Raw genomic sequence first — 24493 nt, 5'->3', positions numbered from 1 at the left:
AAAATTCCGTAAAATTCATTGCACACGGGGTGTTGCAGTAAGATACGTGTGTGTATAAATACAAGCGTGTAAATTGCACGGTGCTCGGGAGAGAGTGTGTGCACATACATAATATATCAGCCGAAAGTGTGTACGGTGTATAGGTACCGATGTGAGAGGCTGAGTTTCTATTTCGGAGCTGGGGGTGGGGGGTGGGGGTGGAGGTGAGGGACCCTCGTCCACGGGAGAAGAAGGAGCTTCTTCGAGAGGAAGGAGCGTCAGCGCGCACCCGGACCCGCTGCACACCCCGTCCGATTGTAACGTAACAACATGGCATCCGAGAGGTATGTGTATTTCAGGAAAATTTCCTTGTTACTTTAATCTGCCCCTTTGATATTATTTCCTCCTTCGTCCCCCCCCCCACGTCGTGTCCTTCTATACTATTTAAAAAACTTGCACACGCCGACCCTTCCTTCGACGTAGGAATTCACGCGCGCCAGAGAAAAAGAGAGAAACTGCGTGCGATTTATATACTGCATGCATCATCCCTGTACACGTTGTGTGTATATGTACGCGCTAAACGCGCGTGGGCGCGTTGCAGATCTATTAAAAAGCTTCGCATACGTATATATATATATAATGTACTGCTCCGAAATCTGGCAACCGGGTAGCTTACACTGCATGCATGTACGTGTAAAAAGCACCCCCCCTCCCCCTCCTGGCTAGTGTATAGGGAAAAGAGCAAGATTGTAAGTATACGGAAGAGCGGGTGACACATACCCACGGCCTCGACACTGCGCAATGCTCGTAGCGAGAGAACGGCTGTTTGGTGATGTGTATATACGCATCGATGTGTATTGACCCCCAACCTCCCGCCCACCCCCGCGCACGTTGCAGTTTTGCGAATGGATCGGGTGAAAACGATTTTTTTAGGCGTATAGCTTTTTTTTTTTTTTTTGTTTTTTTTTTTTCACAGTGTACTTGTACATGATTATCTTTTATTTGCCGTTGAAAAAAACAATGCAACTGTACATATTTTATCTCGTAGCATATCCGTGGGCATCGGTACTTTTTAAAGTGTAAGTTCTCACGAAATCTTTTTTTTTTCCTCCTCTTTCACAACAGCGTGCATGTTATATATACCCACTAATATCATCGCCCATGGGCACCTCGAGTACATATTAAGTGAAGGCCTTCGTTACGGAGACCCCCTCCCTCCTTTTTTTTTTCGATACTTTTTTTTCAATGTGCGTTACCTTCTCCGGTTCATCGAGGCGAGAAAACGAGTCTCTTTCCTTTCCGGCGTGTATATATATATATTATACACGTATGCACATCACGCGGTGCACGGGCTCAAAGTCATTTCGTGTCTCCGGTGCAGCTCTGTCTTCCAATAACCCCCCCTTTTTTTCACGATGTCAGTCTAGTTTCCCGACGAGGCTTCGGGCCCCGGTTTTCCCATTATATACTCTTTTTTTCTCGTTTGTTTTTCAGCTCCTTCGCCCACCCTGCCATCGTGGATTTTGTTTTTAGAAATATTTTCAAAGAGACTGGGTCACAGGAGCTCCACACCCCCCCCCACCTATCCTGTACTCGCGCGCGCTCGATGCTTCGGGCTTTTTGTTTTAATTGCGAAATGAAATTTCACTTTGCTCGTGTTGATTGTGGCTGTTGAAGTTGCACAAGGGAAGACTATACTTGTATTTCACGAGGAGCTGTGCGTGACAGTTTCTCCCAGCTGCCTATATTCATGCTCGTATCCATGTATGGATGTAGACAGTACTTTTTTTTTTCTAGTGTAAATATTACGTACAGTCGGAGAAAGAAGAGTCATTGAATGCGTAATGAGAGGAGAAGGGAAAAAATTATGTTGGACGGGTATTCGTGCACGGCGTTGGGGTATTTGTATTGGACAATTGTTACGTTGAAATTTCGTATAATTTGAATAGAATTAATTTTTGTCTACGTGAGTAGGGGTTGGGCTAATAATGTCTATAATATTTAACATCTGTGCTGTTTGGTGCTCTAAAAATTTTTTTTTTTTACTTTTTCCTAATTACTGAATTCAAAAGTTTTACATCAAAGGGTACAATTTATCTAAGGTTTTTTACTTATTTTTTTTTGCAAGACAGAACGTTGTTTGTAGTAATCTGGAATTTATTCATACCTATAGATTGCAAAACTTGTTTTTAAAACCTTTTTTATTTACTTCTGTTTTTTTATTTCTGGTAAAAGTAGAACAGTTTTTTCGTGGTAAAGTTTTCAGTGAAAAAATTTACAACTGATGTTCCACGTTGAAAGTGTATTTTACATACTCGAACGTTGGATCGAATAAAAAGAAAAAAAATCATGACTAAAAATAAAATAGATTTTTTTGAGAGTATACCAAAAATTTCATTAACGACTGTTGAAAATCTCTATATTATGAATTGATAAACGTGTCAAAGAGATGTTATTATGAACATATAATCTATGGATTTAGACGCTTATTCAAAGCATTACTCGGCATTAAAACCTGGAGACTGAAGAAAAAAAATTGAGCCATCATTCAGGTTTCATGCTAATTTTTGTACACATTTAGAGCTAATTTATGTTATTACACGACTAAGTAGATCACAAATAAAATGAAACTTGTTCTCTATATGAATAATTAATTTGGAAAATTTTTTTCAACTTAAAAAGTACACATTTTGAAGTTTTAAGATGTGTTTTATTTTCAGTATTTTCGATCTATCAGAAAAAAAAACTTACTGAGAAAAAAGATTTTTTTTTTTTTTTTTTAACCATACTGTTAGTGATTTTTTGCAAAACTCATCCTATATACAATTCAACTTAGTTTATCCTGTCCTGTGTGTACATAGTTAAATTTACCTGTCAAATAGCTCTGTCCACACAGCCTATACAAACAAATCGTATACATATAGAACACAAATACAGTAATGAACTACTTTCACGAACTTCCCGTTATAAAAAAAACTTAAAGCGACAAATATGAAAAAATTGTAAATTGTTTGTCTCATTGAATGGTGTAATTCAAATTTCACGCGAAAGTAATCACAAAATTTGTAAAAAGGATGAAAATTTTAGTGTAAGTAATGATACTAATAATTTATGAAAAAATCATAAAAATACTTCTTAACACGAAAAAATAATTAATAGTTATTAACGTCTTAATTAATTGCACTTCGAAAGATTATTATTCACTGCTGAGTTTACATAACCAAACCATTAATAAAGTGCATGCGATATAAATACAAACATTTTACAAGTATGGAATCTCTAAACTTTCTGTTTTTCAATGTCAGTATGTGCGCATAAATCACGTGGCTCTATTTTAGCTAATTTTTAATTCCTACCTTGTTCCACATAGCTGATTATAATTTTATCCTTGGATTCCCCTCTAGAACAACTTGGTCTTTTCAATAATTTTAAAATTAATTTTCCATCGAAATTTAAAAATAAATTTGGGATTTAACCATTCCTGTAAACGATGCACCCCAGAAAACAGATCTTTAATTATAGACCCTGTTACATGAAGGTGATGCATATCCGCATATTCTTTTTCGATCTGCTCGATGATTGACTCTAGCATATCAATATCACACAACTATCACGAACCTCGTTTTACGGTCACTCTTTGACTAATTTTTTTGTTTTAATAAAAATTAATACCACAGGCATATAAAATTTCTTTTAAAGTGGTTCGAGTAAACTGTGCACCCCCTCTTTTCGCCATGTGTACAAATAACCATTGGTTGTGCACAAAAAAATGTGCCTAAAATCGTTTGTACCCAATGTTAAAACCAAAAATAATGGCATGCATGATACTTTGATCACGTTTGACTGTGAAAAAAAAAAAACAATCTAATTAGGCAAAAATATTGTGCAGGAAATATTGTGTACGAAAATTTATGTGGACATATTTCGTTTGTATGTGAACAATATTTTGTGTTCAACAAACTGTGCATAACAAAAATGTGCACAATCCTTGTGTGCACTGGACATAGTCTGCCCCCTTAATTATTTTTACCTTTTACAGCACATTTAATTTGCATGGATAAACAATAATTTAATACAATAATTAATGTCTGCAATTTTTGGCTCACTAATTTTTACAAGCTTTCTGTTTTTTTTGGTCGTAGCCTGTTACTAAATCTCTTCCCCTCCTCTTTCAGAACCATATGTTTTATGCACAGCCACTGATACTAACACAGTGAAGATTTGCTGATGTGGCCGCTTTTATAAAATACATGTGCATAATACATTTCGAGATTCGCAAGGTAGTAATATGGTCCCCACGAAGCTGTTACGGACGGGTTTTTGCCAATACCAGGACAAGAAACACAATACAGTTATACCTAATACGCGTATTAATATATCTGTATAACATGCAATAACAGGTCGGGGGGATAAAAATTGCTCGTAACAATAATACTCGTTTATATATATGTGTATATATACATAAATATATCACAAGAGTGGAGGGAGAGTACAGAAGGGGTCCTTGCGGGCCGATGAATTTTTGAAGCTCCCGTTCAAGGTTCCGCCGAGGTAAATTGGTAGACGACGTGCACGCTCGTATATAGCGACAGTCATGTATATAGGCCGATATAGGTATTATTGTGTGTGGTGACCGAGCTCTCTCTATTTCATGCAAATGTATATAATATAACATGTGAGTGTGTGTGCGCGCGCGTGAGTGTATACGTGTGCTTGTCTTTGCTTCTCCCCTTCTTTTTGCCCGCCCACTGTAAATTTTTTTTTTTCTTTTCAAAGGTCGACATCGACCCGTCTACTTTTTTTTTTCTTTTTTTTTTTTTTTTTTTTTTTTTTTTTTTTTTTTTTTTTTTTTTTTGTCGCTGCAGCTTCTGAGAGGATGACAAGGTTTTCCGTTTGCCGGGTGGGAGGGAAAATTTCAACCGACGATGCTTTGTCGTTATTCGAGCGTGGAATCTTCTTTCGCTGCTGATGCACATGGGTGTACTTACTTTCTTTTTTTTTCTTTTCTCCGTTTTTAAGAATTTTTTTTTTTTCAATCTTAAGCGTGAGGTTATAGAGACGACGATGATAATATACGTTTTAAATCCGTTACGTACAACTCGTTGAAAATATTGGTTTTTTTTTTTTTTTTTTTTTTTTTCATGAGACGTTTGTTTTTTATTTTACTAAATATTGGAAAAACTTTCAGGTAAAGCAGATTCTTCATTTTAATGATTTTATTATTATTATTATAATTATTATTATTATTACTATTATTATTATTACTATTGTTACTACTACTATCATTATTATTATTATTGTTATTATTATTATTATTACTATTATTACTATTACTATCATTTTTACTATTATTATTATCATCATTTTTTCAATATTTCTTTTGAAAAGTTTGAGTGACTATGAATAAAATGAAAATATGTAATTTACTAAAGATTACTTAAATATGTTATTAATTTAAATAAAATTAATAAGTTATTTGTCCCGTATGATTAGTTTTTTTAAGATCAGGTAACTTTTTAAAAATTAGTTGCGTGATTTATTACAAAATTGAGCAACTATTATAAGTGAAAACTAACGTATTATTTTATGAAAAATCTTACAAATATTAAGAAAGTACTTTTTAGGACACTATATCTAATAAATGATCTTTACAAAGCTAACCTAATAGATTTTCTATAGAATTTAATTAATATTTAATTTTGTGCAATTTCAAATAAATTGAAAAATAAAAAAATACTCAACAACAGCCAGTTGTCCTAAAACGAAGTTGTTTTAAAATAAAAATCTTAATCACGCACTTCCAAAATACACGATTCATACTTCGGTATAGCAAAGCATTCCCAGTGAAAAATGTTTCACTATATGCACGTACAAAATGTACATACCCACACAGAAATACCCGCGCGCGACAACGCTGACGACGAGTAATTTTGTTATTGGAATCCTTAAAGCCAGAGCTTCTGGGCGCGCTTGTTTCGCCAATGCGAGTTGCAGCTTCCGTTGGGCTCACTCCGTCACCATGCCCTCGCAGAAGTACTTTTTATTCCACTCTCGGTCTCTCTTTTACTTTGAAGAAATGTTTCTTCAGTCGCGCCGTGATCTTTGCGTACAAAGAGTCGCTCTCTTTATTTTTATATTTTTAAAAATTTGTGTCCACTAGAATACGTATACAGTTTCAAATCATGAGTCATCGTCATCGTGCCCTGTACTTCAAAAATAAAAAAAAAATAGAGAGTGAAACTAAGATATGAATGAGAGACATTACAAAAATGTGTACATCATCGTTCAGTAATGGACCTATAAAGGCCACAAATACTTTAAATAGACACATACTGTAGTTAAAAAAGTAGACTACATTTTTTCCATACACAATAGAATATGTTGTACGAATTGAAATGGAAAAACGGACATATTAGTATATGCGCGGCCAGGCCAAAAGTGTTATATCATACACACAGCTGCGCTGCTTTGCATCACATTACACCGCGAGCCATTTTAAATTGCTAACCAGTTCCACGAGCTATAACTCCCTCAACCTTTACCCTCGACCTGCACAGCGCGTCACATTATCGGAAATGAAGAAAGAAAGAGTCGAGTGGGAGCTCGTAGTTTTACTTGTTATTTTTAAAAAAGCAGCGGATAGCGCGCGACGACCTCTCGAAAGGGCCATTAAACGGGGAAAAGAGCACAAAAGAGAGCCCATCAGTGCGCGTTTCTTTTTTCATGCCGCGTCAAAGCACGGAATAAGTCAGTGTGGCGAAAAAAAAAAAAAAAAAAAAAAAAAAGGACGTAGCCACATCTCTTTCCAAAGCCAATGCTCGCCACCATCCAGCCTGACATCGTTCCACTCTCCGTGTCTCCCCACTCTCGTCCATTCCCGCGACACAATAATTACAACGAGCGTCCGTACGGTGGGATGTTAATTGCACTTTGTCAGCGCGAGGTTCGTGCGGCCCGCGGATCGAAAACAGCGCGCCTCTAATGTGCCTATATTATACATACTGCATCTAGAGTAAAATGTAGGGAAATGAACAATGAAACGTGATCAGAGGAATTTGTTTTGTATTTTTATATCCACGCGATTAGAATAATGACAACAATTACAATATTTTTTTTCATCCCCCGTATACTTAAGGCCATTTAATTGTCTTCCAACTAATGGATCCTTTCCTTCGGATTTGGGTTACGTCTGCACTTTTATTACTGTGAAAATATAACAACGTTTGTTTATAGTGTTATTTATTGATAATACAAAAATGTGTACCAAAATTTTGGGTCTTGAAGAGAGTAATGGAAAAGATTTCAGAATTGATTTTGTGAAGCCACAGAGTGACGCGTTTAAATTATTCTTGATAACTTTATTAAAACCGTATCTCAAATTTAAATTAAAAGTCGTGATTGACCAGACCATTATTTGGGTTGCTAAAACTGAATCTGAAACCTGATTTAGTTCATCAGGTCTAACGCATGAATAGGGGAAAAAAGTTACTCTTGGAATAAACTTTACACTTGCCTACGTGTAAATATTAAAATTGTGTCTTTAAGTACAATCGTTTAGTTATAAGGAGCAGGTGAAAAAAACGTCGCAACCGGAAACATCCCAGGGATGGTTGTGAACGGTGTATGGGTTCATTAGAGCGTCGGAGTAAAAAAAATGTATAAATAATGTCTAGCATAACGCAACATGATCTTTTTCTGAGAAATTTTAACATAAATGTAACAAAAAATATATTCTGAGGCATTTTAATTGATTACGTAACAAAAAACTATTGAGTCTATACGGTTAAAATATGCAAATGCAATCAGTGAGAAAGTTAATGAAAATCTAATGAATACCTAAAAATTAAAAACTTCACGATCTCGAAATAACCTGACCCAATAACCCCCTACACAACTTTGTAACCCCCAAAAGTTACAAAGGAGCGACTCCTATACATTTTAACTCTGAATTTTCAAACCTGTGTCACAAATTCCAGAAAATCAACGCAACCCTGCAACCCCCAAATATCCATATTTTATCATCCAATAAGAAATCGGGAGTTAGTTGCAAAATGCATTACTTATAAAACCATAATTATTTTCTTAAGAGGACATGTTAACATATTAATTCAAATTTCTCTCTCTGCTCATTCTACTACTCTTTACATGGTAGGGTTTTCTCAACTAAATGAACTACCTTAAAAAAAAAAATTACATTGCATTCTGATTTCTAAATACACTTATGCACAGGTTTTGTACTATACCCTGAGTCATCGCAATGTTAACTCTCGTAGAAGAGCCAATGTACAAGAAGGGAATGTCCCACATGACTTGAAAAACCGTGAATGGATCCGTCTATATTAAACCTTAAACTCCAGATAGCGCTCTTTTGATCCGCTTATGGGCTCGATGTATTATATTTACGACACGATATGAAAAAAAAAAAAAAAAAAAATCGTAAATTAAGGGTAGTAAAAAAAAAAAAAAAAATTTATATATATATATATATATCAGGAAGCGACATGGATCCGAGCGCAATCAAAGGCACCCCCTAAAAAAATTACTCCCCACCTTCTTACTCGTACCTACCTATGTATACCGAAAAAGAGATTCCATCAGAGGGGCAAGACGAAGATGCTTGATCCCTACACGTATAATACACACACATATATACAGACACAGAGCGCGATATCGCCTGCAGAGCGGGTCGGATCATAGTGTGCGCGTGTCTGCGCACTTATCCTCGGGGGGTGCTCTGAATTTTTTAACGAGCCGCCACCGTCCCTCCCTCTCTCTTGCGTATAAGCGATATACCTTTTCCTTCCCCTTACAGTCGTACACAATCGCGTACAATATACACGTATATACGCAGATCAAAAGATAGTCAGCTTCCCTTTTTTCGTGTGTGCGTGTGTGTGTGTGTGTGTGTGTGTGGGGATCGTCGGACGCACGTGTGTGGAAAAATGCCTCCTTTTTCCACTCGACGAGGTACAGCCGGTGATAATGCACGACCACTGCCACAGCTCCTCTCCTTTGAGTGGGGTGTACAGGACCGCATCCTTATGGCGCTCGAAACTATCGTTGTATACTTATAACTTGTGCTCCTGCCGCAGCACATGAAACACGTATACACACATCATACGAGGAAATCCACAAAAAATATGTCTCCGATTTTTAAATGAAATTTTTTTTTTTTTTTTTTTTTTAGGTAGGTACACCCCCTGAGATAGGGTTCGTTTAGCTAGCAATGTTACAAGGAAAAATCATAAACACGGGTTTCAGTAGAGAGGTGATGCCTTTTTTTCCGTGATTTACGTAAATAAAAAATCATATCTGTTTAGGTGATATGAATAGATACAATAATAGCTTGTGAATTGCCGAAAAGGGTATTAATCCAGCTGAAACCCTTGTGCAAAATTTTTTCCTCGTATAATAAATAAGCCCTATCTTGAAGGTGTGCCTTGAAACAAATTATTTTTATTTAAATGAAGGACAAAAACTTGATTTTTTTTGTGTGGAATTACTCATATATACATCCTACTCTTTTCTATGTTAGGCAACAGCCGCCCCCGCCCACCAGTTCAGCTTATATTACGTACTTTTTTTTTTTACTGCACCCCTGCAGCGTCGTACACAATCGTACCTTTTCTTTACCCCGTGTATACAATACAAATAATGTATGGGTTTTGTAGAAACGGAAAATTCGCAATCATAAGGTATATTGTCGATTTCTTGTAAAAGCTGTGCAAAATGATGTGTATTTATCGTCATGGTTTGTAATTAGCTCGTGGGATGCGACGAAGAGCGATGGAGCTCATCTTTGCTTTCGGTTCCCTTTGGGAGATTACTTTCATAGATCCTGCCAAGATTTTGGTATATGAGGGAGAGAGAGAGGATTTATGGCTTTTGTTTCGTACAAATTTCGAAAACGATGATGCGAGAAGTCGTCTCTTTCGCCGTTGGTATATTTATACGTAGAAATGTTGAGATGTTTCAATTGGAATTTTTTTTTTTTTTTTTTATGTGCATTGAACAATACTGCGAAATACTACGTAAGCGTTGCCTCTCTCCCCCTCTGTCTTGTTCTTCCCTTATTCTCGCATTCATATACATGGATCATTTCACAAAAACGACGATATTTTAGCGCCCTAATTGAGATTTTTTTTAAGTGAATGTTTAGAATTTTTAAATTATTTTTTCAAAGTTATATAAAGTCAAAACTAGTTGGACACTTTTGGGCCCGACTCTACGATCACTTATTAATAAACTAAACATAATTTAAATGCATTTTTTTTTTTAATTTTTAAAATAGCGTTACGATAATTTTTGAAATTTAGGAACAAGAGGATTTGTGATTGTCACGCTTACTGTTGTTTTTTCAAAATATATTTGAGCTACTTGTAACAGTAAACCTCTGAACTTTTCTGTATCCGTCCCACATCTTTTTCTTTGAAAATCACATCTACAAATAATGATGTAGCATTTTTCTTAAATTGTCATGACGCGCGCGGTTTACGTGGCCACTTAAAGCGAGGACTCGGTACGGTATACGAACTAACTGTATACGGTGGCGCGAGATAATAATGGTGTTTATACATAGACACACACACACTCGACAGTGCCACCGCACTACAAAGTTGTTAAGCGAAATGCAGCGTTGGCCAAAACAACTGTCGAGAAGAATAGATAGACCACATCCACAGTTGCCGAGTAACTATATGTACTATTTGGATGGTGTAGCTCTCAGCTGTTACGGACAACGAAATACTGAATGTGTATTTTTCGATAAATGTGTATGTTTTTCATTACTCCCCTTGTGATATGTTGTAAAAATATTCCCTGAAAACTATAATATGAGATCAAGTTAATTAAGACAAGAAACAAACTATGGGGACAAAATTTTTATCCAAATTTTACTTCCAGTTGATATTGTTAACAAACGTATTTGTGTAAAATTTGTTTATTTTGGAAGAACGTGACAAATTTAAATTCATTGTAGTACTTTTTTTACTTATCTTCTTTGTTTATTTTGTAGAATAGCTTTCTGAAAAAATGTTTAGAACATATATAGTATCGAAATATCAAGTATTATGAAAATAGATAATTTTGAATGGCTATGAATAAAATAGGATTAATTAAAAATAATTGATCATAAAGAAGTCAAAGTGTTCTAAAACTTTAATTATCTTTTTTGATATGATTTTAAACTAGCATATTTTGTAAGAATTACTTTACTGACGTTGAAAAATCTATGTGTACGTACTCAAAATTAATAAGGATAATACTACTAGTTTAAAAATAGCTCGCCAGCTTTTTTTGTGAAAAGACAAATTTTTCCACACCACAGTTTGAGATTTTACTTCGAGTCGTGGTAGGCAAAATTGAGGATTAGGTATCATTGCCACTTTACTACGGTTTTGCAATAGATTAGTCAGTAGTAAGGACTCAGTTTTTTTTTTTATAAATGCTTCAAATAGTAATTTATAAATTGTGATTTTTTGTAACATCAATTCATGATATTTATTCATTCAAAATAAACTAGGATAGTTGACCTTCTACAAGTTTTTATAACTAATTAATTCTGGAAAAATTAAGTTCTCAATACGTAATTTTTTCTTTTTGTCTAAACTAAAATTCTTTTTGTATTCTTTTATTTACTTTTTTTTTTTTTGTCAGTTTTTGAAAATTATTGCACACTGTCTGTCTTATTTTTATGCACTTTCAAAATCACTCAAACTGTATGTTACATGCAATTTAAAACACTGTTTTCTTTATTGCCCTAGACATCTATAACATGCTATTTCAAAATTATACTTTCGATTTTATCAATACCAAGTAATCCATATGATCAGGTTCGACCAATTACATCATAAATTTATAATAAATACAAAGATTATATCGAGTGGTGACAAAATGATTCAAGTTTATAATATTAACCTTTTTGATATTTGTTGGTCATTTTTATAAAAATAGTATATTAACAATAACAATAATAATAATAATAATAACAATAAGGATAATAATAATAATAATAAAAATAATAATAACAATAATAATAACAATAACAATAATAATAATAATAAAAATAAAAATATTAAAAATAAAAGAAAGTAATAATTGTAATGACAATAATCACTCTCAAAGAGAGCTTATGTCACTTTGGAAAATTACAAAAAATTTATTTTTAAAAAACCACATGAAATATAAAAATTTTTTCCCTGGTGTTACATTTAGCACATTGCCTTCTTTCGCAAATGCACTTACTGCTTGGCTCGAATGATTTGCACTCCTCAGAGCGTGCTTCAATGAACATACAGACAATTCATCATTTCATCACCTGAGTTCCCCCCAAAATAAACGTCGTTAATCTTACGTTGGAATAATTAAATTTAATTGCTAAAAAAAAAAAAAAAAAAACCACGTTAACTAATAAAATTTACGAGAGCCCGTTCTTCAAGGAGTAGCAATTTATCAGAGGTAAAAAATCTCGTGTCATCACCATATCCTGCCTGCCCCCGGATGACAGAAATGAAATTTCGTAAGCGCACGCGAAGAGGAGTCAGTGCCAAATCAGCGACGTGTATCGCAAGTGTATTCCACGTACAGGTATCAGACGTGCATTCACCACATTTTTTTCGCAACCACCCACTCGTTGCTTAATTTTTTTTTTTTTTTTTTTCTTTACTTAAGTTTGTGGTAATACACCTTCTCACACTCCAGATAACGCAGTACAGAAGATCCATCCGCGACGCACTAACGAAATCGAGCCGACTCGTACTCATACACACCCGCTCCGTTCATTCTTCATTTTTCTTCCGTACTGGGGCACACGTGCTTTTTTTTTTTGTCATGCAACAAACCGTACGCTACACACAAACCTTTTGCCAAGTGAAAAGAAAGAACGGCATTATAGTCGTGAGTAAGTTTCCATATCTCTCCCTTGTGTGTCATTCGCTGTTCTGCAAGTATATATTTATATACTCGCACTCGGCTTGTGTGTCCGTATGGTGCATCTTTATATATATATATATAAATTCTCCTCGTCTCGGCGCGATACAATTTTCCTCTTGTACTTGTTCGCGCGCTTTCTTTCTCCCCGGCCCCCTCTTTTTTTCTTTCTTCCTCGTCGTCTCCCTCGACTTATCTTCCGTGCCTCTTTTCTCTCAACGTCAGACGCCGACGTGTCTCTCTTTTGCCCGGCAAAGCAAAGGCTGACGTATATACATACCGACTCCGTCTCTCTTTTCTCGCGCCAAACTGTAATTCCGCTTTGCTTCCTCTTTCTCTCTATTTCTCGAGTTTTAAAGCCGACTTGTGACTTCTCACGCGTGCGCTGAAAATTTAAGTGCGAAATCCTCTTTTTCCTCTCGCAAAATAATTTAGCAGCACCGAGCGACCGGAGAACGAATGATCGCCGTGGAGAAGTAGGGTTTTTTTTTTCAGATGCCGGATGGTGCGTACATAAAACATTTTTATCGGGAGTTTTTTCGGGGTGTGGTTTTTTTCATGGTGGATGAACTTCTTTGCAGAGAACATGGAACGTTTCATTGACGTGGTGTATCCATTAGCGACGCGAAAGTTATTTGAAGAAAAAATGACCTTTTTTTCGATTTTTTTTTTTTCTCCTTAGTACCGGTGAAAAATAAACTTTTTCAAAAACTATGTCACAAATGTTTTTTAAAGTGTTAAGACAACAATATACCATTTTTAAAAATGTCTGTGTATGTATGTGTGTTAGTCATATCTCAGAAATACGTGGACCGATTTCGATGATTCAGGTTTTGAAATTATTTTTTTTTTTCTTTACGGCAGCCCTAAAAAATACAATTTTAATATTTTTTTAAAGTTGTTAATACGATTTTTCTATTTAAAAAAAAAGTTTTTTCGATATGTGTTAGCAGAAAGATTTTAATTATATTTTTAAAGCCATTCTGCTGTATAAAAAATAATATTTTTATTTTTTGTTTTAAAATTTCATTTATTAACACAACACTAAGTTAACAAATAATTATTACTGTATTAGGATTATATGGTCTAACTTTGGGTATATCGTGCATGAGATGTTTATTTTACTATTTTTATAGCATATAATAATAAAAGTGTAGTTTTATACCTGACAAAGGTTTTTGAAATGATTTTTTTATTAAAAACATTTTTTCTGTTTTTCTGGTAAAAAAAAAAAAAAAAATTATAAAATGATTGAAACATTAAAAAAAATATTTTTTAGTATAACAACAATTCTATACTTTATTTTAACATTATTACATGTTGTTTTAATATTAAAAAAATATTTTTTTAATTAATTTTATTACAATTTTTTTTTTTTTTTCATCACCAATTATGTCCTAGTATTATTTTAAAAAATTTTGAACGTATAATACATATAAAAAGCAACTTTGTTGGAGAAGCAAACGTCCATACCTTCCGCATAGTAGCTTCGCGTATGTTATTTGTTTTCTTGTATTTTTTTACGTGCTGAAAAACATTCATGACTAAGTACTGTTATTACAATTTATGGACGATCAATGTCTTTTTTATACAGTAAATTTCAAATTATTCTAAATATTTTTTGCTCAATTAGAAAATTAAAAATAAAAAAATTTAATTGAAATTCATGTTGTTTAACAATAATTCATAGGTAATTAATAGCTCAGTAATATTTTTACATTACTTAATTAAAATTATTGATTAATTGCAGGTAATCTCCAATTAATTACTAACAATAAAAATTATTCAAATTATTCTATTTCACCCAGTGATAGAATTTATTATTCAATTTCAATTGCTCTTTGGTATGCTTTCAGTAGCCCGCATATCACACAAAAGTATACAATCGAGCCTAGGCATGTGTACATAAATGTACACTGCTACCGATTCTTTCCAATTGACGAAATAAGAATGGGCGCGTTCACGGTAGTTGTATCCACCATATGCGTTTGTATACCTTTAACATATTCTCACAAGCACACATTCAGACATATATTTTTTGTATACAGTGGTTATTATTACATTGGATTCAGAGCTCGAGCAAAGAGAAGAATGAATAGTTGGCTTGTATGACGCTTTAAAAAAAAAAAAAAAAAAAAAAAATTATGTTGTACAAACTTATATTTGACGCTTGATTTCAGTGCGTGTGTGTGATGACCGAACGTTTTATTTGGTTGGTAGTACAGTGATCGTAAGCTTAAGTATTACGATTATTTTGTTGGGATGCGTCTCGAGTTTTTGCTCACGAGGCGAAGTTAATTCATTCGTTTCTTCGACGAGTAGCCTACATTAAATTGCTTAATGCTTGTACACACCGATTGCGCTTAGAACGTTGTTAATTAAAATTTTTTTTTTTATATTTGCTTAAACAATACCCCAGAGTTGTATCAGTTAAAATTTTTATTTTAATACCGGAACAAGTTGCTTTTTTTCAGCGCATAAGCACGTGCATTAATTAATTTTACAATTTTTTATCCTAATTATTATTTTTTTTTTCTTTGCGTTTATCATTTCCCTAAGGCTTCAGACATGATATTTCTCAATTTATATAGTCATGTATGGTAGTAACTCGTGAAACGGCGAAACGTTGGATTTTTTATATGCTTAAATAGCTGTACTGACGCGATACATAAATATACATAAAAACATACATTGCTTGGCTGCGTACAGTTGTGTATGGTTGAGCAACCATTAAAATCAGCGATCGCCTTCGCTGCTGACTTTGCTTATCGATTATCTTCTTTTCTATTGCTTAGAAGCGTGAACAAAAAGTGTGAATGTATACAAGTTCAATTCTGGTAATTCTTACGAAAAAAAAAAAAAAAATGTAACATCTATTTGTAAGGCAAATAATTGACTGCTATTAAATATAGTGAGAAAATAAATTTGAGAAAACAAAATGAATAACTCTTTTTAAAGAATACATTTGGAGTAATCATGTATAATGAAATTAAATTACATACACATGATCATAAGTGAAAATTAAATTTATATTAAAATAATTATTCACAATAAAAATATTAAATTTTCGATAAAACTGATCCAGGCAGGATAGTAGAGGACCATTGAGTGAACTTAAATTTTTTTTTTTTATTTGCTGTACGTACGTTAATAATACGTTTGCTAATGTTATCAAATGCCATCTCAAATACCTAATACCCTTATTAAAATGTATGAATCCATATTTTATTAATACCAGTAAGATTCAATCAATCACTTTATTTCTTATGACATGTACTAATTTTTTTAGTACACAAAATCTTTCCTATATGTGTTACATCATATTATGTTACATAATATTTTTCAGTTTGAATCAATACCTGGTAATTATATATTTCATCATCTCTTCGGTTTTCCAAATCATCTAAAACTTTTAAATTATTTTTATACTTCGTTACACTTGAGTCATGCTTGGTGACTGTAGCATTATAATCCTTCATTTGAGTAATATTGTACGGATCAAGAATTTTTTCCATTTCAACAAGTTTTTCGTAAGATTGCTCCACTTCTATTCCCAATTCATTGTGTTTTTTGTGAACAGCTTGATACTCTGGCTCTATATGTTGCAAAGCTTTGAGCACTGATATTAATTTCGGTAAACTAGTAGTTATGTTTATGTTTTGTAGTGGCATACGAAGTGTAACATAATTGTTGACATAAACTGTTAGGTAACTCGATGGGTTTTCGTCCAAGACACTATGAATGATGTCCAAAAATTCTGAAACTTTGGTGTAACTACTTGGCAAATATGATTCATCGCACGATATTGATCCTGTACTCACGATTCCAATAACTTTGTTCTTGAACACGAGTGGACCACCGCTGTCACCCTGTAAATGAACACAACATGAAAATTTGATACTTACAAAAAGTTATCTTTTTCTTTTTCTAATATTTCAAAATTTAATAAAAAATATTCAGACTTGTGCAAAGTCGTATTTGTTGTTTGAAAAAAAAGATACTATGTTATTTGGAAAAAATAACTATTATTTATTAAACAAAACTTTTTTCAAAATAAAGTAATAACTACTTGAAATTTTAATTACAGTATTTAAAATTATTCTAACAAATACTGATGGGATTTTAATTGAAATATTTAAAATACATTAAACAAAATTTAAAAAATCTAAATACTTTATTTCAAATACAACATTTCAAATAAAATATTTTAAATGCAAAAAACTTGATATACAATTATTTGGTAAATGGATTACAAATAATGTATTTGAAATACAAATGAATTTGATGAAAGTATTTTAATTTATTGAATGAAATACCTATGCATTTTAAATAATTCATCACAAATACAATTGTATTAAAATTTTTTTATTTCAAATACTTCATCTATTGATTGTATTCTAATATATTGAATTAAAAAATAATTAAATATGAGTCAAATACAGGTATAATTTTTCAAATATTTGAAAACAGAGTTGTCCACGACAAACTGCGTTACTATGAAATTCAAAATTAAAATTTTTCGTCTTATATTGCCAAATCTAAACGGAATATATAATGTTTCAAAGCAAAATCAACATTATCATATTATACCTATATTAGTATTGCCCAAACCCAACTAAATAACATTTTTGTAAAAAAACCTAAGGTGAGTTCCTCGATCAAAAAGCAGCTGTTACAAGATATATGTGTATGTGGGTACCGCGTGCGGTTTGTTTGTATACTCATAATACTCACGATCCTTGCATCTGAGATGAACAATCACAAATGAATAAATAAATAAATAAATAAAAAAATACCCGGCAAACTCCTTTGTGCTGCCAAAACTTTTCTATTCTTCCGCACAATATACTTGGATAGTTTTGTGCACTACATTGTCGTGGCTCGATGATACGTACGTATTCTTGTCTCAATCTTCCTGATGAAAGACCGATTTTTTTCCTGCTTCTATACTTGAAGTGGTCAGCACCAAAACCTGATACTTTTGCGACTTTGCCCACAAAGTCGTCACGTTTACTCGGTAACGATGCCAAACCGATAGGTAAATGTTTACCAACAGTAAATCCTTCGTCAAGCTTTAAGTAAATCAACAGAGTCACTGACGGTACTTTGAAAAGTAATATACGTATATGGTTTATGTAGTACACATCATGTTCTTATTTACCCTTAAGAGAGCGATGTCATTAGACATTCTGCCAGTGTATTCGTCCACCCTGAAGTTTTTGTGAAGATAAACTTTTTTTACCCGTTTTTGGTGAGTTTTATCGATCGCGTTCGTCGTCCCTGCGACTGCAAAGTAGGGTGAGTCTATGTAAATCATTCTATTTTGGGGGTAAAAGCAATGCGCCGCAGTCAAAACTACATCAGGAGCGATGAGGGTGCCGCCACAAAAGTGACTATTCATGTCTTGTAGAGATACTTGGTACTTGTCTTCATATTTTCTTACTAAACGACCGCCAACGATTTTTTCCCATTCTAAAGTAGAAACTGAACAAAAAAAAATGTCAGTTACTATCCTCCGTAGTTGGTTTCTTAATTCGGTCATTTATTCTTATATTGTGTAAAAATGTCATGAACCATTCAATTTTTCTCAAGTTTTGGATTGCCAATCAATATGAAATAAAATACTGAAAATAGTTAGTTATTAGTCGGGTAACGTAATTTTATGAGGATAATGGCTGAATTCTCTCATTTTTGTAAGAGGTGGAACATTAGTAGTTTTTCAGTATCGCAGTAAAATATATAAATTAAATTTTTTTAAATGAACAGTTCAAATAATTGGTCAAAACTAGTTCAAGAATTGCGGAGTTATTAACCGCAGTATTAGTATAAAAGTATGCTGATGCCGTAGCACCAAAAAATCCAATATTACTCGTAGTTTACCAGTATATTTTGAAAGGACTATCGAGAACTGTATTTTGAAGTAAGAAATTTGCAACTGTTTCATGCGAAACCATTACCCTTCTGTTCTTACATTCCACTATGTGACATGAGCTTATTTCTAGTAATTTTGAATGATAAAAAAAAAAGATTTAAAAACATACCTCTGTTAATAATCATCACGAAACATGCTACCAAAACAGTAGGTAGATTGGTAGCGATCATTTTGGGCACTTGATGTGCACTTGGACTGTACAAGAGTGGTATAAAATTTGCCCTATAAACTTTAGCTGGTAAATTTTACTGATAAAGTTTGGTAGACGTACGCATTGATAAGCTTAATTTCGCTCTGATTGGTAGAATTAACATTTTTGTGATTAAAACGATAAGAGCAATTGTCAATATGATTGCTTTCAGTAACTCTGAATTATGGCGTAGATAACAGCAGAATAGCATGTCAGTATACGTATTCTCAAATTTAACTTGCTATCCCGATTGTCACATTTCGTAGTATGTGTTCTAAGAAAATTCTACATAATCTATGTTATTTTTAACGATAGGTTGAAATTGTACGCAGTTTTGTAATTGTATGCTTACGAATCATGGATTGTATTACGTTTGTATTAAAACTGAAAACATTCTATTTTTATCAGAATTATTAATCTGTCATACAAAAACGTTGTTAGGGTTACAATGTAATATAATGTGTTGGAAAAGACGTATCATAGAGTCCCATATTTGATCACCTGAACAATTATTTCATTTTTCGCACAGTCTTTAAACTTTACTTTTAATATCATATTTTAGTAGTACTTTCACGATAAAGTTATGTACCTTAATTTACTAAATTAGCACATTAAGGTACTGCAACAACAATTAGTGTCTGTAATATCTGCATCACAAATTTTTAATTTTTAGCAAGTTAAAAAAATTTCCTACGATGAAAGCATATAAACAGTATAATTAAAACAGTTTATTGACAACAATTTTAGACTGTTAACATTATTTTTTCATGTAACGCATTATTTATTAAACAGTTATTGAAGTTTTTTAAAAAGCTTTTACAGAAGATTAAAAATTGTTTCTCAAGTCGTCCAGTTATTCGACGAATGGCACAAATTTTTTTGTAACTACCTGCTACGATTGCGGTTACAGTAGCCCAGCAAATACTTTTATCTTGTTATTTTTTTTTACTTTTAAGTCAATGTAATTATTCGTAATGTACATTGAAGTATTAAAAAAAAAAAAGTCTTCTCGAGGATTCATGTTGGCATATTTTTCCCTTGTAAATGGACACGTAGGATACTGAACGACGAAAGTGGGACATAAGGTGTACAGTAGTTTTGTTTGGATGCGGCTCGAGTTTTTGATGACGAAGCGGCCAGTTGTCGCGTTATTTTATCCATTTATTTGTCGAGTAACGTTGATTGTTTCGTGGGCTACGTTTGTACAAACTGACTGAAGTTATTAATGACGAAAATAGGTCTGAAAGGGTCGCTATGAACAGCGTAGTAATCTAACATTTCGTTTGATTAGTCTTGTTGGTGTGAGTTTGAGCCTCTGGATTACTTTGTTTGAAAGCAGCTATTGCTCACGTTGCCATCAATTCACGCGTTGCTGTACTCGTATACGTTCCACTGCCAAGTAATGTGAATTAGTTTATGCGCTTTGTAAATATATGATTGATGCGTTTCACGCGTTATTCACGTATTTTTTATTACGTTTCATAAAACAAAGTTGTATCACTATCAAAATTTCTTTTAAAAGCGAAAATTGAGTATTATCTTTATCGCATAAAAACTTATAGATATTTGTTTAAATTTACCCTCAAATAATATTTTTTAACTGTTCAAGCTAATTAATTCTTTGAGAAGCTTCGTCGAGGGCTTCGTAACTCAACCTATTAATAAAGAAAAAAAAAAAATTGTACAAACACTGCCTCATAGGTGCACTTTTTATTTCAATGAATAAAAAGTTTCTTATTTAAATAAGTACAAAGTAATAACAACAAAGTTTACAGATTCTTGTTTCAATTATTCTGATAAAATACCATTATTTTACTCGCTAGTCAAGCCTTCAAGCATGTGCTTGATCAGCAGTTAGTATTTATATGCTTGAGTATATAATTATTATGAAAGAAGAAAAGCGTGTTTCTAGTGTTGTGTTTGTAGATAGTATACATGTTATTGTTTACTTTATTTTTCTTTTTATCTACGCTTCTATGCACGTAAACTACTTGTGGTATGTTGCATATATACATTAAACACGCGTAATGACTAAGCACGATTCATTTGAGCCAATTGCACGTTTTGTCCATCTCCTATTTAAGTACTTTATGTCTCCAGTCCTGTTCTCATACGTGGGTATAAAATGAATTGTATAACGTCATCAGTTCTCGTTCTTTTTCTTTCCTACTAGGACTTAACGCCCACTACTTTCCGTGTCCTCTCAAGCTCAAATGTACCTGTAACTTGTGCTGCGCGTCACATAATGTGTCACACTCACTTGGATTTTGCCGACAATACTAGCTGTTATAGAGCTCCTCCGCAGAACCATTATCATCCTTGCCTCATCTAACTATCGCACCATACTTTCGCTCAATACTCTAGCGCGTATATTTTTTCTCTCTCTTTAATATATTACTGTGCCATTTTCTCAATCATAATTTTCTTCTTTCCAAAGTTATGACTTTGTTTTTTTTTTTTTTTTTTTTTTTTTTTTTTGTGATTGTTAATAAATTAAGAATGTGGTATGACAAGGGGTATTAATATTTTGTTAAACTTCATGAACTTGAATTTTATTAATATTAGATTTTAACAATTTTCTTCATTTATAAGGTCGCATTGTTATTTTCTTATTACGGAAAAAACTTGTTTTTCGACTGTTATTTTGTGAAATATGATTTTTCGGTATCTATGAGAGCATTAAATTTAACTATTTCATCATTTCTCAAATTTTCTAAATTAGAGAATTCTTCCATACTTTCCCTATATTCTTTGACTTTGGTTTTATTATATTTGACTTTAGCATTATAATCATCAACTGTAGTACTATCACTTGGATCAAAATTTTTTTCGCTTTGGTAAAGTTTTACATACGATTGACTCATTTCTTTTTCCAATCTATCGTATTTCTCCATACTTGCTTGATATTTCGGCTCAATATCTTGTATTGCCTTAAGCACTGATATCAATTCAGGTGATTTGGTGGTTATTTTTGTGTTTAGAATTGGCATGTACAGTGTAATGTAATTGTTGTCATAAACTAACACGTCAGTGGTTAGTTTTTCGTTTAAAACGCTATTAATAAAGTCCAAGCAAGCCGAAACTTTGGTGTAACCACTTGGTCTTCGCGATTCATCACATCCTATTGGGGCTGTGCTCGCAATTCCAATGACTTTATTACTTATTATAAGAGGACCACCACTGTCACCCTGCAAGTAGACAAATCACAAACATTTGGTACTCAAAGTACTTAAAGAAAAGTATTTATGCATCATAAAAATCCTGAGGTGAAAAATCAATAGTTTAAAAAGAATCGATGCTAATGGAAGGTTTTTGTGATATCAAAGCATATTCCTTACATCAACATTTTTATGGAGATATTGGAGCTATTGAAAATATTGAGTTTTGTTTAACGAATGAAACAGTATTTGTCTCAAACAAAACCCACGTTCGTTAATAATACCTGTTGAATAGTCATTGATTCCTTTTTTTTTCTATCAATATTACTGATTAAACAAAAAAAATGTTAAATTTCATACCCGGCAAATGCCTTTATGCTTCCAGGCCTGTTTGATTAGTCCACACAGTATAGTTGAAAACTCATCCGTATAACACTTTTCTGGGTTGACAATTTCTACGAATGCTTGTCTCAATTTTCCCGACGAATAACCAGTTTCAACCTCTTCTTTTACCTCAACATGGTCATACCCAAAACCAGATACTTTCGCAGTTTTTCCCAAAAAGTTGTCGTCTTTATTTGGTAGTGATGCCACATCGATATACTTATGCTTATCAACGTCGAATCCTTCATCAAGCTTAAAACAAACAGTCATACATAAAGGTGCATAATTTGTTTTATCTACATTAATTCTGTATTTACCCGTAAAAGAGCTATGTCATAAAAATTGTTGCCAGTGTATTCGTCTTTAAAATATGATTTTGGAATGTAAATTTTTTTTACGCGTCTCCTGTAAGTGACATCATCGGTGCTTGTCGCTCCCGCGATCGCAAAGTATGGCTCGTCGTCATAAGTCATGTATGTCATATTGTAAAAGCAATGCGCCGCAGTCAAAACTAAATCAGGAGCGATGAGTGCACCGCCACAAATGTGTCTCCTCACATCTTGTATGGAAATTTGATATTTATGCTCATTTTCTCTGGCTAACTCACCACCAATGATGTTCTCTGATTCCAAACCTACAGCTGAAAAAAGAAAAAAATCAAATTGACAATGGTTATGATCCCTTCATGACAGTCCCCGGTTAAACCATTGATGCTTTTCAAGCCCTCAATTAGATTCTCGGTATCCCCTCCCTTTGATTTGAATACTTAATAAATAGTAATTGATTATATTCTCACGTAACACTTGTTTTATTGCAATACATCCCAAAATCACATCGTTTTATTTTACGTATACCAGTGGAAATAAATTTTCTATTGAACTTGGGCTAAAAATACCCATCTTCCTTCTCTGATTTTAAAACTGAAACTGCCAAATTCACTACCCATTTCAAATTGCATTGGTGGTCATAAGAAATAGGAAATTCCCTCGGCTTAGAAGCCAATATTTTCATAAGGTATAAGATAAATCTTTTTCTAGTTACTTTTTCACCTTACCTTGTTGTGTAATGCACTTTTTTTTGTAAATACTCTAAAAAATTTTGGTCTATTAAATAGTAATACCTGATTTATAATCGCTTTGCAATCTTTTGGCTTTCAGAAACTTAATTTTTCCATACTAGACAAACAGAAAAATGTACTGTTCCTGTATTTACGATAAAATTACCATCCATAATGGTAAAAATAATTTTTCCGCCCTCGGGTGGTTTTGGGAGGCTGGTACTTCCTCGGGCGAAAAAGCAGTTTTCCGGAACTCGTTCGAAAAGTCTCCTTTACGAACCTCGTTACATCCCTCGCCTTCGGCTCGGGCCGCAAACCTCTCGGTTCGCAAACAGAGACTTTTCAAACTCGTAGGAAAACTACCATTTCCGCCCTCGGGTGGTTTTGGGAGGCTGGTACTTCCCCGGGCGAAAAAGCAGTTTTCCGGAACTCGTTCGAAAAGTCTCCTGTACGAACCTCGTTACGGACCTCGCCTTCGGCTCGGGCCGCAAACCTCTCGGTTCGCAAACAGAGACTTTTCAAACTCGTAGGAAAACTACCATTTCCGCCCTCGGGTGGTTTTGGGAGGCTGGTACTTCCTTGGGCGAAATAGCAGTTTTCCGGAACTCGTTCGAAAAGTCTCCTTTACGAATCTCGTTACGTCCCTCGCCTTCGGCTCGGGCCGCAAACCTCTCGGTTCGCAAACAGAGACTTTTCAAACTCGTAGGAAAACTACCATTAAAGGTAGGATCATTAGTGATTTTTATATAAAAAAAAATTGAAAGAAAAAAAGGATATCCCCACCTCGATGAACTGTATCTATAAAATAATAATTCTTAACCTGTTTTTTTAGTCTTTACTTTTTTATAGTCCTCTAAACTCCGGAC

The 24493-nt window shown here is 33.6% G+C and overlaps 1 protein-coding gene across 5 annotated transcripts in view; it reads left to right on the top strand.

Annotated features, from left to right (window-relative positions):
* The first annotated feature begins 208 nt into the window (after nt 1-208).
* RhoGAP93B (MyTH4 and RhoGAP_KIAA1688 domain-containing protein RhoGAP93B) overlaps nt 209-24493 on the top strand; it is a 95502-nt gene continuing 71217 nt past the window's right edge. For 4 of the 5 annotated variants that reach the window (XM_023389343.2, XM_023389342.2, XM_023389340.2 and 1 more), the window contains exon 1: nt 209-323. In XM_023389343.2, coding sequence (XP_023245111.2) covers nt 310-323 — 14 coding nt within the window. In that variant the 5' untranslated portion in view covers nt 209-309. Of the gene's footprint in view, nt 324-18071; nt 18158-24493 lie in introns of those variants that run through there. The other variant, XM_089594059.1, reaches the window with a different exon arrangement.

This window comes from Copidosoma floridanum, unplaced genomic scaffold, assembly GCF_036245765.1.
Source record: "Copidosoma floridanum isolate Cflo_tuat_1 unplaced genomic scaffold, Cflo_Japanese_pri ptg000020l, whole genome shotgun sequence".
Lineage (NCBI taxonomy): Eukaryota > Metazoa > Arthropoda > Insecta > Hymenoptera > Encyrtidae > Copidosoma > Copidosoma floridanum.
This window is presented reverse-complemented; position numbering and strand designations above follow the sequence as displayed.